Genomic DNA, 13,324 nt, shown 5'->3' with positions numbered 1-13,324 from the left:
TGGCTCAGTGGGTAAGAGCACCCGACTGCTCTTCCGAAGGTCCAGAGTTCAAATCCCAGCAACCACATGGTGGCTCACAACCATCCGCAACGAGAGCTGGCGCCCTCTTCTGGAATGTCTGAAAACAGCTACAGTGTACTTACATATAATAAATTAAAAAAAAAAAAAAAGTTGAAAAATAAGATACCTAAGTTGACCCAAACACATGTGTTTGGGAGGAGCTAGGAATCGTGGCTTTTTGAGAATTTCAGATACTACCTTGAAACACACCTCACCTCACGGGTCCAGCACAGACCTGGGGCTGTGAAAAAGCAGGCTCCAGGAAGCACAACTTGGGTGGAATGCTGTTGGCTTTCCCACAGATTCCCTATGTGGGTCTGAGTCTATGTAATCTCTGAGTCTGTTTCCCAGTGTGTAAAATATGGCCGTCGATGATAGAGTTGAGGACAGAATGCATATGAGGTGTGGAGCAGCACGAAGCCTGGCCCGTGGTATGTGGTCAGTAGATTTTGGAAAAGGAGTCAGTGAGATTGGAGGAAGCTGCAAAGAAACCAGCAGTTCACAAGACTGTCCCAGACTGGGTGGGATAAGAATGCCTTGGCATTTGAGGTGGGCACTAAACTTCCACTACACACTTGGACACCTGTCACTCAGTACAATGACACATTATAGTTATAGATTTGTTATTTTCTTCCTTAAGGACTCAGGGTAGGCAGTTGTCCTAGTGACAGGCTAGGTTCTGAGTCTCCTCCCGGATCTGACGCCTAGGACAGGTGACTTCCCTATCCCGCTGTGTATTCGTGTCTGAGAAAAGGACATTAAGATGGGATTTGAAGAGACCTGCGAATTTAGGCATCAAGCAGAAGTAGCCATCTGAAATACCAAACCCCAGCTCCCAGTTCTGTACCCAGATCCAGCAGGTCTGGCCTGCGACAAGGTGGCGGGGTCTTCAGGTTCTAGCTTCCTTCCTTCCTTCTCCGTCTGTGCACAGACCAAGGAGTTTATCTTCTCTGAGCTGCTGGCCAACCTGTACTCTTGCGGGGACCAGAACACACTGATGGAAGAATCGGCCGAGCAGGCTCAGCGGCGCGACGAGATGCTGCGCATGTACCACGCACTGAAGGAGGCGCTCAGCATTATCGGCGACATCAACACGACCACCGTCAGCACGCCCATGCCCCCGCCCGTGGACGACTCCTGGCTGCAGGTGCAGAGCGTACCGGCCGGACGCAGGTACCAGGGCCGGCCCCCACGGCCCCAAAGCCCCCCAGCCCGGGGCCCGCGGGAGGAGGGCCGGGACCAGGCAGTGGCGCGCCGGGGTCTCGGGGGCTCCCACCTGGAGCGAGGGGAGGAGCTTAGAAGAGGGCGGGGCTTGTTGCGGGGCGGGGCTTGCCAAGAGCGCTGGCTGCAGGGTGGGTGGCGCCGCTGGGGATCCGGCTTAGGCTCCCTAGCTAAGGCTGCTGTGGGCGGGGCTTGCTGCATGGGCGGGGACAGCCTGGGCTGAGGGCGGGGTCTCTGTTGGGGGCGGAGCCGCTCATCTCTGCTCCGCGCTTCTTTTGCTCTTGTCGCCGGTAGATCGCCCACGTCCAGCCCCACGCCGCAGCGCCGAGCCCCCGCCGTGCCCCCAGCCCGGCCCGGATCGCGGGGCCCTGCTCCTGGGCCTCCGCCTGCTGGATCCGCCCTGGGGGGGGCGCCCCCCGTGCCCTCCAGGCCGGGGGCTTCCCCTGACCCCTTTGGCCCCCCTCCCCAGGTGCCCTCGCGCCCCAACCGCGCCCCGCCTGGGGTCCCCAGGTGAGTAGGGGCTTAAAGAGCCGGGAAAGGCCGCCAGGCGGGCGTAACCCGGAGGGAGATAGAGTCGGATCTAGATCCTCGGCCTAGCAGCAGAAGCGACCCTCTCCATCTTAGGCGTTGGGGTCGTAATGCAAGGCCAAGGGACCTGCGGCCACGGGCAGGCGGTCCTGCCCCGCAGGGGGCGCTGAGTCCCGGAGGTGGTCGTTTCTGGGGAGGGGGCTCTGGGGCTCAAACCACTTGCCCCCTTCTTTTCAGCACTTGCATGGCGCTTCCCTCTTTTTTTCATTTTCTCTCTGTGGCTCCCACACTTTGCATTTCTTAAACCCTTGCCTTCCATCCTCCTCCATTCCACCCTTCACTGACCGGGCCCAGCTCCTGGTGAGCCTACCTCAGGTCTAGGTTTCTGACCCCAGATCCTCTCTGAACCGTGTGGTTTTCTTCAGTTACATTCAGAGCTACCTTGATGCCCCACTTTTCCCAGCCCTGACTCTTTTGAGCTGTCCCAGAGTGCTGTTCAGCCTCTGGCCCACAGTATCAGGCCAGGCTGTGATTGTGTGACCAAGCAAGGTGTGATGATGTGTATGTGGGCGTGCACACAGGTGTGAATGTGAGAGCGGCACCCAGGTGCGGACTAGGATAGAAAGCAGCTGGGGATGGGATCTAGGAATGATGGACAGTCTGGTGGTCTGAAACCAGATGGTGGGTAGGGACAGGGATCAAAGACTACCCTGCTGCTTGAGATCTCCAGGAAAAAGGAATATACTTCATCCCTTGGCTTTGCCTCTTTATCCATGACTGGCCTTCCAGGAAGTTCACTCTAGAAACCAACTCAGTCTACCCTGTTTCTGCTGACTGTGGCTGGTCTCTGAGAAAGAACACATGATCTGATAGACCAATAGCATCTATCTAGGAATCTAGATGACTGGACAGAGCTAGGGGCCTAGCCCCCATACACTAAACAAGGCAGGGATGGGCTTACTCTGTGGGGCTCTGGTGTCTGGAACAGTTAAGACAGGACTGGGAGTCCAGAAATATTGGTTCACTTCCCTTAGGCAAGTCATTTTCCCTCCCAGGGCTTTAGTTTCCTTCTAAATACGTGTGTGTCCCCTGACATTTCTCCAGGGGAGTGTCAGATTGACAGGGATAGTGGACTGCTTTACTAATGGTCAATGGTAGGGTGGGGTAGGTTGGAGATTTGTAGGGACTCAATGATATAGGGAGCCATGGAAGGTTCTTGAGCAGAAAAATGACAGCTGGATCCTAAAACACAAGCCCTGTCCCTTATGGAGCCCTATGGTAACCCTGTCAGCACACCAGGCCTGAATGTGCAGGGAGCTGGTGCAAAGGCCTTCTCTGTGCAGGCGAGCTTCTGTGTTGTGACAGCTCATGCGTGTGCTTCAGTGTGCTGAGTGGCTGCATGTCCCAGATTCGTGCTGCACGACGTATTGGCCGGCAATGGTGCTGGGCACTGGGAGGTGGGAGGGAGATGTATGCGTGTTTGTGGGCATGTGTGTTAATGTGTGCATGCAGGGCCTTAAGGCCTCACAGCATGTGTGTGCACGCCCAGGCGTGTGCGTGTGTGTGTCCCCTAACCCCCAGCCTGGCCCACCTGTGTGTTTGTGAACTGCCCTGTTGATTTCGTGCTGTCTTTCAGAATCACTATCAGTGACCCCTGAGGAGTGTCAGCTACGGTAGGTTATGCTCTCAGCCTGCTGCATGAACAGTGTGTCTACCCCTCCCTCCTCGCTGCACCAGCTCCATGCTGAGGACACCTGGGACCCCTGAGCCAGGCCCCTCCTTCTCCTGCAGCTCTGGACTCCCTCTTCCTGTCCTCTTCCAGCTGGCTCTCTCACTTCCCTTTCCAGTGAGCCTCGGGACTCAGCGCCACTACTCAAGGCCTTCTTGCTTAAACTGAGGGCTCTTGGAACAGGTTTCATGTCCAAGACGGTAGATGTGGGTGCTCCCTGGAGACACCAGACCACTGTTGACAGTGTAGGGTCTAAGAACTAGGAGAGGGTGTCTTCAGCCTCTGAAGGGGCCAGAAGTGTTAGGACCCCCTCTTCATACCTACTCTGAACTATGCTGCCAAGATAAAAGCTTTCTCCTTCCAGCCTAGGAGCACGGCAACTAAATTCACCACAGGGCAAGCATGATAATCGCAGAGCCAGGGCTCTGACTGGTGACTTTAGATCACTTAAGAGCCTTTGCCTTTCTGCCAGCTCCTGAGGGCTCGCAGGCAAGGTGAAGATCTCATTCATCCTTGACATTGCACACCTGTAGTTAACAGCCACCTCGTCAGCCCTCAATATAGAGCCAGCCCATCAGCTCCAACATCTGACCTGTGCCTTTTAGCCGAAGGCACTGCATTGTCTACTGACTGGGAAAGTCAACTTGAGTTCTGCCTGGCTGGCCACAGGTCTCGGTTACCCTGTCCCAACTCTTCCCCAGCCATTGACGCTCACCCTTCTGCTTTTCCCCAGCAGGAAGGGCCCAGCCTCACCTACGAGACCTGCAGCCCCCCGACCAACGGAGGCTCCCCTCTTAGACTTATAAGTCTGTGGCCGCAGGCATCGGCTGCCTGCCTCCCAGCCTCCCCAGGGTCCCCTCAGAGGACTCCTGACTTTCTGACCACCTGAGGGGCCTCCAGCGCTCCCTCCAGCCATCCCCTTTAGCTTCGATCTCCTGGTTCAAGCACTTCTGGCCTCATGGCTGTTACATGGGACTCCCTGAGGCTTGGGGTGGCCCTGAGCCAGTGAGATGAGAGACAGTGAGCAAAAATGAGGGAGGCCCTGTGGTGCATTGCCTGGGTGGTGTGTGAGAGGCCGTGTGTGTGGCAAGAGAGGGCCACCAGCCTCTACTCAGACTACCTGCTAGTTACAGCCCAGCACCCCATCTTCCCTCTTTCATTCATCAACTGTGCGTCTCTTCTGGGAACCCTGCCCACATCCACACCTGCCTCAGCCCCTGCCTCTGCTGGAGGTGGCTGCTCTTGCCTTACCAGCTCTCCTTCCTTTTCTCTCTTCCGTTCTCTCTTGGCTTTCTCTCCAACTGCCAGCCGATCGGGTCAGGCAAGTCCGTCCCGTCCTGAGAGCCCCAGGCCCCCCTTCGACCTCTAACCAGATCCCTCCTACTCCTCGGAGACCTCCCTTACCAAGCCTGCCTGGACAGCTGTTCTGTGACTTGACAGTGGCTCCCCCGGCCCCAAAGCGTCCTATTCATCATCTGTGACTTAGTCTGTTGTAGTGGTGAGCTGACACATCCAGATGTGATGTTGGTGAAAACTTGTGCCCCTCTGTGGTATTGCTCCTGCAACATTCTATAAATATCTATAAATATACCTATATATACATATATATACATATATATGGCTGACACAGCCTCGCCTGTAGTGTCAGAATCAACCACCATGCTGTCCTTGTGGAGTCTTGTGGTCCAACAAGGGAACGCTGTCATCCTGACAACCCCCCTCCAGTGAGCCCCCCTGTCTCCTGGCCTGTGGACAGCCATCCCCTTGGCCATCCCCACCCTGCAGCAAGGGGATGCTGCAGCAGCAGCAGCTGTGCAGTTCTCTGGTAGCCACCAGTCTTGCTGTCTCTTGGCTGAGAATAAAACCCATTTCTGGATCATGGGGAACTGTGTGTACCTCTGCTGGTTTGTGTTCTCTGGGGCTGAGAGGACGGTGTAAACTGGGCACTGAATGGAGGGTGAGGAAAGGCCCTTGCTAGGGTGCTGTAAGGTGAGTTTAGCAGGTCCTCATCCTACAAATCCTGCTTCTACCACTAGGGGGCAGTATCACGAGCTCAGCCAGGATGCTGTGAACAGCCTAAAGAACAAAACAGGCCTCTAGTATGGACAGACTAAGGGGAAGGGTCAGAATGTAAGAGGCCTGGCCTGGAAGTCAGCACCCTTAGTTGCTGCACCCCAAGTCCCACCTATGTATACTATATGTCAGGCTTGACTCTCTTACTCAGTAAGGAAGCCCTGTCACTGTAGCCCCGTGGCACTCCCCCCTGGGTTCCTAGGCTTCAATAGGCAGTGTATTGGTGATGGGTGTCAATCAGCCCTGCCAGGCACTTCAGACCTTGGGCTCCACACAGGCCAGAAGCCTGCTCTCTCCAGGCAGGACACATTCCCTGCTCAGTGCCAGCCTGAGGCTAACCCCAGAACCAATGACGAACACCCTAGGCCCAGCAGTATGGCTAAATCCATTTATTTCCCAAGTAAAAAGCAAAATAAAGAGGAGCTGCATCAGCAGGTGCCACAACCTTGTCTCCGCCTCCTGCTCTCTGACCTAATACTACCAATAAATAAGGTTCCCAGCCCAAAGTGATTATTAGAAGCTCTTCCCACTTGCTAGCTCCAACCTCCACTATGATACAGGGGTGTCCCTACCCCGGAATATACAAAATAGTACACAGGTACAATATGTACACCGGGGAAGGGGAAGCCCACCCTGCCCCAGCAGCCTCTGTCCTGCTTGGCGTAGTTACCCCAATTGTCATAAGGCCTGAGAGAATGGTACCCACTTTCCCTGTCCCAAAGTGCCTCAAAAAGATGGAAGCCCTCCAAAGTGGGATGCCTTCCTGAGGCAGTTAGCCCCAACTGCCTGAGGACCCATGAAGTGCTGCCCAGCCCCACTGCCCTAAAGTGCCTCTGAGAAGATGGGAGTTGATCTGGGGACGTGCTGTGCCCTGGGTTCCATCCCCAGCATCACCACACAAAGGAAAAAGGCAGGGAGTGCTGGGGGTAAATCACTTGGTAGAGTGCCTGCTTAGCACTGCCAACCACCAGGCACAGCGGTGAGGCAGGGGATCAGCTCGGGCTACAGGAGACACTACGTAAAGAAAGTGAAGATAAAATGGGGGCGGGGAGGAAAAGGAGGATAGGGAGGACTGAGCCGGTGAAAACTTAGAAGCCCTGCTGAATGCTAGGCCGGTTTACCAGCCTGCACTGCACCTGGGCGTGAGAATGCTGCCACTGTGTTCTGCCCCAGAGTCCTGAGTAAGGCCTGAGGCCCTCCTTGGTGAGAAAGCCCCCAGGCCACCCAGCACAGTCTGCTCCATCACTGAGTCTCTGGTGCTCTTTCTCTAACAGGAATTTACAAAGTAAAACTGCCCTGGCTAAGAGGCAGATCTGTACCAGTCTGTATCTCCCATTAAGATAGGAGCCTCATCTTTTGGTTTTTCAGACAGGGTCGCATGTAGCCCAGTGTGGCCCCAAACTCACTAGGTAGATGAGGATGGCCGATTCTTTCACCTCCACTTCCCAAGCAATCAAATTACAGGTATCAGCCTTTTCAGAGGTACTGGGGACCCAAGGCTGTGTGCACAGCAGGCAAACACTCTACCAACTGAGCTACTTCCCCAGCCCCTGGAGGGGATGGAGTCTGACCTTATTATTATTATAAGGATAAAGGGTGGCTGAGGAAGGGTGTGGGTTGGGGCAGAACCTCTGGCTGCCCTTGCTGAGGCTTTGGCCACCAGTCTTTTATACAACCATGATCTTCACCTCGTCGTTCTCATCGGCACGGTAGAAAAAGGGGATGCAAGGGTTGCTACCCAGGCCTGGCCGCTCCTGGGGGTTCTGGATCTCACGCAGCAGCTGCATGATCTGCTGTGCAGTGGGGTTCTCATGGGGAGCAGGTACCCCTGCCTCTCCTTGTGCAGGCTCTATATCGTCAGCCAGGCTCACCTCCCTGAGGTCTTTAGAGAAAGGGGGAAGGGGGTCAATGGCTCTGCACGCCATGGGACTCCTCCCCTTTGTGCCTTCCCAAGAGACAACGGCTCTACTTACCACCTTGCTGGTCAGCAGCACCAAATTCCTGGGAGCCTGTGGGCACTGGGGTAAGCACGTCACCAGGGTTCTGAGAGACAGCCAGGAACTTGCCCTGCCATTCATTGCGTTCGTTCACAAGCCTCAACACCAGCTCCTGGAGCTCCAGCAGCTTCACCTGGAGAAAAAGGAGCTCAACTTGAAGGGCCCAGCCCAGATTAGGCAGGGCCTGGACTACAGAAGTGTAGGCCTACCTTCATCTCCTCCTTGTCCTGAGCCAGCCGGCTGATGTATTCTTCCTTCTCCAAATGCCGAGCCTTCAGCACCGCCCTCTGGTTTTGGTAAAGGGCAATGTACTCTCCTGTGGAGATGGCAGGCAGGTGGACAAGGCTCAGACACTGTGGCTTCCCCAATCTGCCCCCTGCACAGCTCCCACTGCCTTGGTCTGGGCTCCACCTCACCAATGGTGTCTGTCTCTCCAGAAAGCTGGATGCAGCAATGTTCAAGCTCCTCTACCCTCTCCTTGAGCTCCACTTTCTCCTGCATGACCTCCAGGAAGCGGCTCTGGAGCCAAGAAAGAGGTCTCAGGGACTCAGGAGCCCTGGCTGGCCCCTACACTCCCAGCCCCCACAGACAAACTCACCTGCAGCTTCTCCATGGCTGCATGTAGGGCCTGACTGCTCTCCTCAGATGCAGAGTCACCCACATTCCTGGGGACCACTGCCTCCTTTTCAAGCTTGCTTTGGACTGGGGCTGCCAAGTGAGACAAACTCCGGCAACGTGCCTTCTGCTCTCTCAGCTGCACACGTAGTCGGGCCTGTTCTTCCTCCGCTCTGGCTATAGCGGCATTAAAGAATGCCACCTGCACACAAGAGGGAGGTGCGCCTTTCAGGGAAATGCTCAGGACAGAGGGGGCAGGGAAGAGAGGGAGACTGACCCACTGGCTCCCAGGCACAAAGTGGCAATCAAAAGAAGTCAGAAGGCAGGAAACCGAGAGCCACAGAGGTAGAAAAGAGAAGGGGCAAGACAGAGCCCCGCTCACCATGGCCTCTCTACTGTCTAGGTCTTCTGGGATGGCCAGACTCGACTGAGGAACCTCTTCATCTTCTTCCTCCTGGTCCACATCTCCTGGGGGCAGATAGTAGGTTGTCTCCTCTAATAATCCCATCAGGCAGACAGAGTGGGCCAGGGGAAGAGAGCTCAGAGCCCCCCCTCTGTATCCCTGCTGAATACCCTGGGGTCAGCCCAATCAAAGCTTCTCCAAATACATCAACTCTAGTCCTCTCCTCCTGGGCGGTCTTACCTTCCCCAGGGAGGACCAAGAGGCTCAGCTGGGCTTGGAGCTGTTGGTTCTCCTGGCTGGTAGCTTTTAGGCGCTCCTACGGGGCCAGGAAAGAGTGAGAAGGCACAGAGGAGGTCAGGTCCTCCCCCTGGGCCCAGCCTTAACAGCTGCCTCACCTGGGCCTCCTGCAGCTCCTGGCGGGCCAGCTCGGCTGCCATCTTGCCCTGTACCTCCTCATGCTGCAGCTGGTCCATGAGCTGAGTCTGCAGCAGAAGCTGCTTGTGTATTGCCTCCTTCTCAGAGGTCAGCTGCTCATAGGCCGCCAAGTGCTGTTGGTAGGCAGCAGCGTACTGCTGCAGGTGGGACAGGCACTGGTCTCGCTGCTCCTGTAGACCCTGCGCTTCTTGGCTCTTGAGCTCCACCTGCAGGAAGGCCAGGGCTGAGGGCAGTGCCTTTGTAACCAGCCTCACACCTGACACCTTTCTCACCACTTTAGGCCAAGAGTGGAAGGCAACCCACCCTGTTCTGCACTAACTACTAGTGCCTGTATTTTATGCACATTTATCACTTAACCTTTAACACTTCTCTGAGGAAACTCATCTTTTAAGTTCAGTGAATGGGTTTGGCGATGGGAAGCATTTGAACACACGGATGTGAACCCAGCCTGAGCCCAGAGCCTTATATAATCAGAACCATAAAACAGCAGCTTCTGGCCTTGGCACAGATGAAGAGCAGTCCAGGACTGCCTGCTCCAGGCTGCAGCTAGACTGTGATGACTGGCACCCACCGTGGTAGGCCTTACCGTCTCCTTCAGCTCTCCCAGTCTCTCCTGCAGCTCTCCCAGCTTCCGGGCCAGCTCTTTCTTGACATGCTGCTCTGACTGCAGAGCACTGGTGATCTCCATGTTCTCATTGGTCTGGACAGAAGGCAGCAGTCAGTAGGACCTAATGTGGCTGGGGTCCCCAGAATTGCATGCGTGCTCCCTCCCACAGAGCAGGGAAGGCTGCTGGATCATTCCCACACACCACAGGTCTCTGGGTTGAGAGGTGCTTTGACAACTACCACCTCATGTGAGGTGGACAGCACCTCTTGAGGGTTACATTCCCTGTGAGCAAGGAGGGCCTGCAGGATCCGCACCAGCCTGACGAAGCCGTTCTGCAGCTCGGCCAGCTGCTCCTTCAGCTCTCGGTTCTGCGACAGTGCTCTGCTGATGGTGGTGCGGTCACTCTGCATGCTTTCCAGGATCTGCTTGCGCTCCTCAGCCTGCTCGCTCCAGCGCTGGGCCTCCCGCTCCAGCTCCAGCAGACGCCCCTCCTGCTCCCGGTTCAGGTGGCTTAGGCTCTCATTGTCCTGCACCTGAGCCCGCAGCTGTCCCGTCAGCCTCTCCAGTTCCTTGTGCAGCTGCTCGACCTCTCCCTGCAGCTGCTCTTCCGCCTCGGAGGGCCCAGCTGGAGGCTCTGGAGGTGGAGGCTCCTCTGAGAAAGGAAGCAGGCACAGTGAGGGGGTCCTCTCTTGGCTCTACTGGGAGTCAGGCTCCCTGCCCCAAGCTCTGGCTTCATTTCTGTCAGGGTCTCAGATGAGCTAAGTGTGTCAAGCTACTCTAGTATGGTTCTGTGGTGCTCAGTCACCTGCAGAGGTATAGCAGTAGGCATGCCACCCTGTTTTGCACAGAGGGACACAAGAGATGACAAGGTGTGTCACCTGGTCAGTCCTGGCACAGACCTTTTGCCCCATTACAATGCTCTCACACCCACTTGCCCCAGGGCAATGGAAGCCACTGGCCTTTGAGCCACTCCCACTCTCAGGTCACCCTTGCACTACTCACCCATCTGACTCCTGAGTGCGGCCAAGCTGGTCTCCAGCTCTTGTACCTGCCGTTCTCTGTGCTCCTTCTCTTCCTTCAGTGTGTGCACCTGCCCAAGGCACAGGGGGCGCTGGAGATCCCGGGCACCATCCATCCCCAGTCCCACCTCTGCAAAACCAAAGCCCCTAACCCCTCAGCTGCTCCACGCTGATGCTCAGGAAGAGCAAAGACACCGGAGGCGAGGCCTCACCTGCTCCGCCATTTGCTGTACCCTCTGCTGCCACATGGCACTCTCTCCTTTCAGGTTCTCCGCATACTGGTCTCTCTCCACCTGGAGCTGCTTCAGTGACTCCATCAGCTGCATCCGTCAATGTACATGTTATGCAGGGCTGTGTCCTTGGTCCTCACCTGCCCTTGGCCATCTGGGGTCATGCCCTTCCCCTCCCCCGACAGATCCACACCTGGCTAACATGGGTCTCCAGCTGAGCCCGCTCCTCCATGGCATGTTGTAACTGCTCATTACCGCCTGCGGCCGAAGACTGACTAGAAAACTGTGCGAGGGAAACGAGGGGTTAGGTCTGGGAGCCTGGGCTGTTCCGCTGACGTGCTCCCCACAAGAGTGCGAGCTAGGATGACAACCTGGGGTCATTGCCCTATGAGAAAGTGACAGGAGGAGCTAAGCAGACTCCTGCATGGGCCATTTAAATGAAACAGAATGATGGCATTTCAACAGGCGTGGGGGCTCACACCTGCAACCTCGGTGCTTGGAGTTCAAGGCTAATCTGGTGAGTTACAGGTCACCAAGGTGTGGCCAGGGCTCCACTGTTGAACGATTAGTAAATATTACCACAGGAGAGGAGGATGTCCTAAACTGTCCAGCTGCAGGTCACCCGCAAGGAACCAGAGACTGCGTGCCTGGGCCTTGGGGTGAGGGCTGCACCTCTCACCTGTTGCAGCAGCAGCTCTGACATCTCTAACTTCTTCTGCAGCTCCTCCACCCCCAACTGTGCAGCTGCTTTCTCTGCCACCAGGACTCGGAGTTTCTCTTCCAGTTCTGAGTTCTGCTGCCTCAGGTCCTCATTACTTTTGCTGTGGTTAGAGGCAGAGCAGAAAGGAAGGAGCCAAGAACAGAAAGGAACACATTTCAGAGTGACGTATTAGCCTTGCCACACAGCCACAGGGCAAAGCACTGAGTCACAAGGGACAGGACTCAGAGAGACTGAGTTACCTGGGGCCACAGCATGAGTCAGGTGCATGGCTGGGACCAGAGCACAGCTCTACACAGACCCAAACCTGTCTCAGCTGAGTCTCCACTCTCCACACTAAGGCTGCAGAGAGCCCGGCCTCCTTTCCATTTGGTTTTGGGTTTTTTTTGTTTTTGTTTTGTTTTGTTTTGTTTTTTTTTGAGACAGGGTTTCTCTGTGTAGCCCTGGCTGTCCTGGAACTCACTCTGTAGACCAGGCTGGCCTCGAACTCAGAAATCCGCCTGCCTCTGCCTCCCAAATGCTAGAGTTAAAGGCGTGCGCCACCACTGCCCGGCCTCCTTCCAATTCTTACCTATTCTTATACAGCTCCAGCTTGAGGGCATCCCGCTCTTTGGTTAGGTCCTTGTTATACTGCAGAAAGAGAAAAATGAGTCTGGACCTGGCAGGCTGAAGCAGCAGCTGGCACAGCACCAATGGCCACGGTGATATTCCACGGTGACATTTCCTCTCCTAATCACACTTCTAAGTTTCATTTGTGATTCTGTGCGTTTGTTTTGTTTTTAAGGTGGAGTCACACTATGTTATCTAAGATGGGTTCAAACGCCTGGGCTAAGATGTCTTTCTGCCTCAGCCTCCCCAGTAGCTGGGGCCAAAGGTCTACACTGATCATAGCCTTCAGGGACCTAAGACAGGGCTCCTTCGTTTCATTTATTTTATATGTATTCGTGTTTTGTCTACATGTGTGCCTGTGCTCCACAAGCATGAATTATATAAAGTTGTGAAGCACCACATGGGTCTCCTGAAAGAGCAGTCAGTGCTCTTAATTACAGCCATCTCTCCAGTCCTGTTTTGTCTGTAATTAATAATAGTATTATTTTTTGCAAGGCTGGGATCAAACTCAAGCCATTGTATCAGCCAGTCAATTGCTCTGTTACTGACCAACAACACCCCAGCTCTCTTTTAATTTTTCTTCCCAAACACAGTCTGAGGGATTCAGGTAAGCCTAGAATTTACAAGCTGGCCATGGAACCTTCCAGCCTCAGTCTCCCGAGTGCTGAGATCACAGGCATGGTCGCCTTCCCCAGTGACACATGGTTTTTAGGAGACATACTCTCATGAAGATGGAGCTGGCCTTTCACTGCACATCTTCCTGCCCTTGTCTTCCAAGTGCTGGGATTCCACGTACGTTTTACTCCATCTGGCTCACTCACTTGTATTATTATTATTGTTACTGTTGTTGTTACTACTACTGCTGCTGCTGTCGCTCTCCTCAGACGCACCAGAAGAGGGCACTGGGTCCCATTACAGATGGCTGTGAGCCACCAAGTGGTTGCTGGGATTTGAACTCAGGACCTCTGGAAGAGCAGTCAGTGCTCTTAATGCTGAGCCATCTCTCCAGTCCTACTACTGCTACTCTTTTTTTTCTTTTTTTTTGTTTTTTGTTTTTCGAGACAGGGTTTCCCTGTGTAG

At 55.0% G+C, this 13,324-nt stretch overlaps 2 protein-coding genes across 14 annotated transcripts in view; one reads left to right on the top strand and one right to left on the bottom strand.

The window, feature by feature from the left end:
- Positions 1 to 5,424, top strand: part of Dnm1 (dynamin 1) — a 44,776-nt gene extending 39,352 nt beyond the window's left edge. For 2 of the 9 annotated variants that reach the window (XM_029471206.1, XM_029471163.1), the window contains exons 20-22: positions 992 to 1,233; positions 1,576 to 1,791; positions 4,272 to 5,421. In XM_029471206.1, coding sequence (XP_029327066.1) covers positions 992 to 1,233; positions 1,576 to 1,791; positions 4,272 to 4,344 — 531 coding nt within the window. In that variant the 3' untranslated portion in view covers positions 4,345 to 5,421. Of the gene's footprint in view, positions 1 to 991; positions 1,234 to 1,575; positions 1,792 to 3,445; positions 3,483 to 4,271 lie in introns of all 9 variants that reach the window. The other 7 variants (XM_021182417.2, XM_021182409.2, XM_029471202.1 and 4 more) reach the window with 6 other exon arrangements.
- Positions 5,425 to 5,985: 561 nt separating this feature from the next.
- Golga2 (golgin A2) overlaps positions 5,986 to 13,324 on the bottom strand; it is a 19,900-nt gene continuing 12,561 nt past the window's right edge. For all 5 annotated transcript variants that reach the window (XM_021181512.2, XM_029471138.1, XM_029471141.1 and 2 more), the window contains 15 exons: positions 12,207 to 12,265; positions 11,597 to 11,738; positions 11,111 to 11,200; positions 10,900 to 11,007; positions 10,671 to 10,758; positions 9,983 to 10,320; positions 9,648 to 9,761; positions 9,022 to 9,267; positions 8,867 to 8,942; positions 8,606 to 8,691; positions 8,207 to 8,425; positions 8,025 to 8,127; positions 7,818 to 7,924; positions 7,585 to 7,741; positions 5,986 to 7,493 (listed from right to left, as the gene is read on the bottom strand). In XM_021181512.2, coding sequence (XP_021037171.1) covers positions 7,279 to 7,493; positions 7,585 to 7,741; positions 7,818 to 7,924; positions 8,025 to 8,127; positions 8,207 to 8,425; positions 8,606 to 8,691; positions 8,867 to 8,942; positions 9,022 to 9,267; positions 9,648 to 9,761; positions 9,983 to 10,320; positions 10,671 to 10,758; positions 10,900 to 11,007; positions 11,111 to 11,200; positions 11,597 to 11,738; positions 12,207 to 12,265 — 2,148 coding nt within the window. In that variant the 3' untranslated portion in view covers positions 5,986 to 7,278. The remainder of the gene's footprint in view (positions 7,494 to 7,584; positions 7,742 to 7,817; positions 7,925 to 8,024; positions 8,128 to 8,206; positions 8,426 to 8,605; positions 8,692 to 8,866; positions 8,943 to 9,021; positions 9,268 to 9,647; positions 9,762 to 9,982; positions 10,321 to 10,670; positions 10,759 to 10,899; positions 11,008 to 11,110; positions 11,201 to 11,596; positions 11,739 to 12,206; positions 12,266 to 13,324) is intronic.

Source organism: Mus caroli, chromosome 2 (assembly GCF_900094665.2).
Source record: "Mus caroli chromosome 2, CAROLI_EIJ_v1.1, whole genome shotgun sequence".
Taxonomy (NCBI): Eukaryota; Metazoa; Chordata; class Mammalia; order Rodentia; family Muridae; genus Mus; species Mus caroli.
The sequence above is the reverse complement of the archived record's forward strand: the minus strand, read 5'-3'. Positions and strand labels throughout refer to the sequence as shown.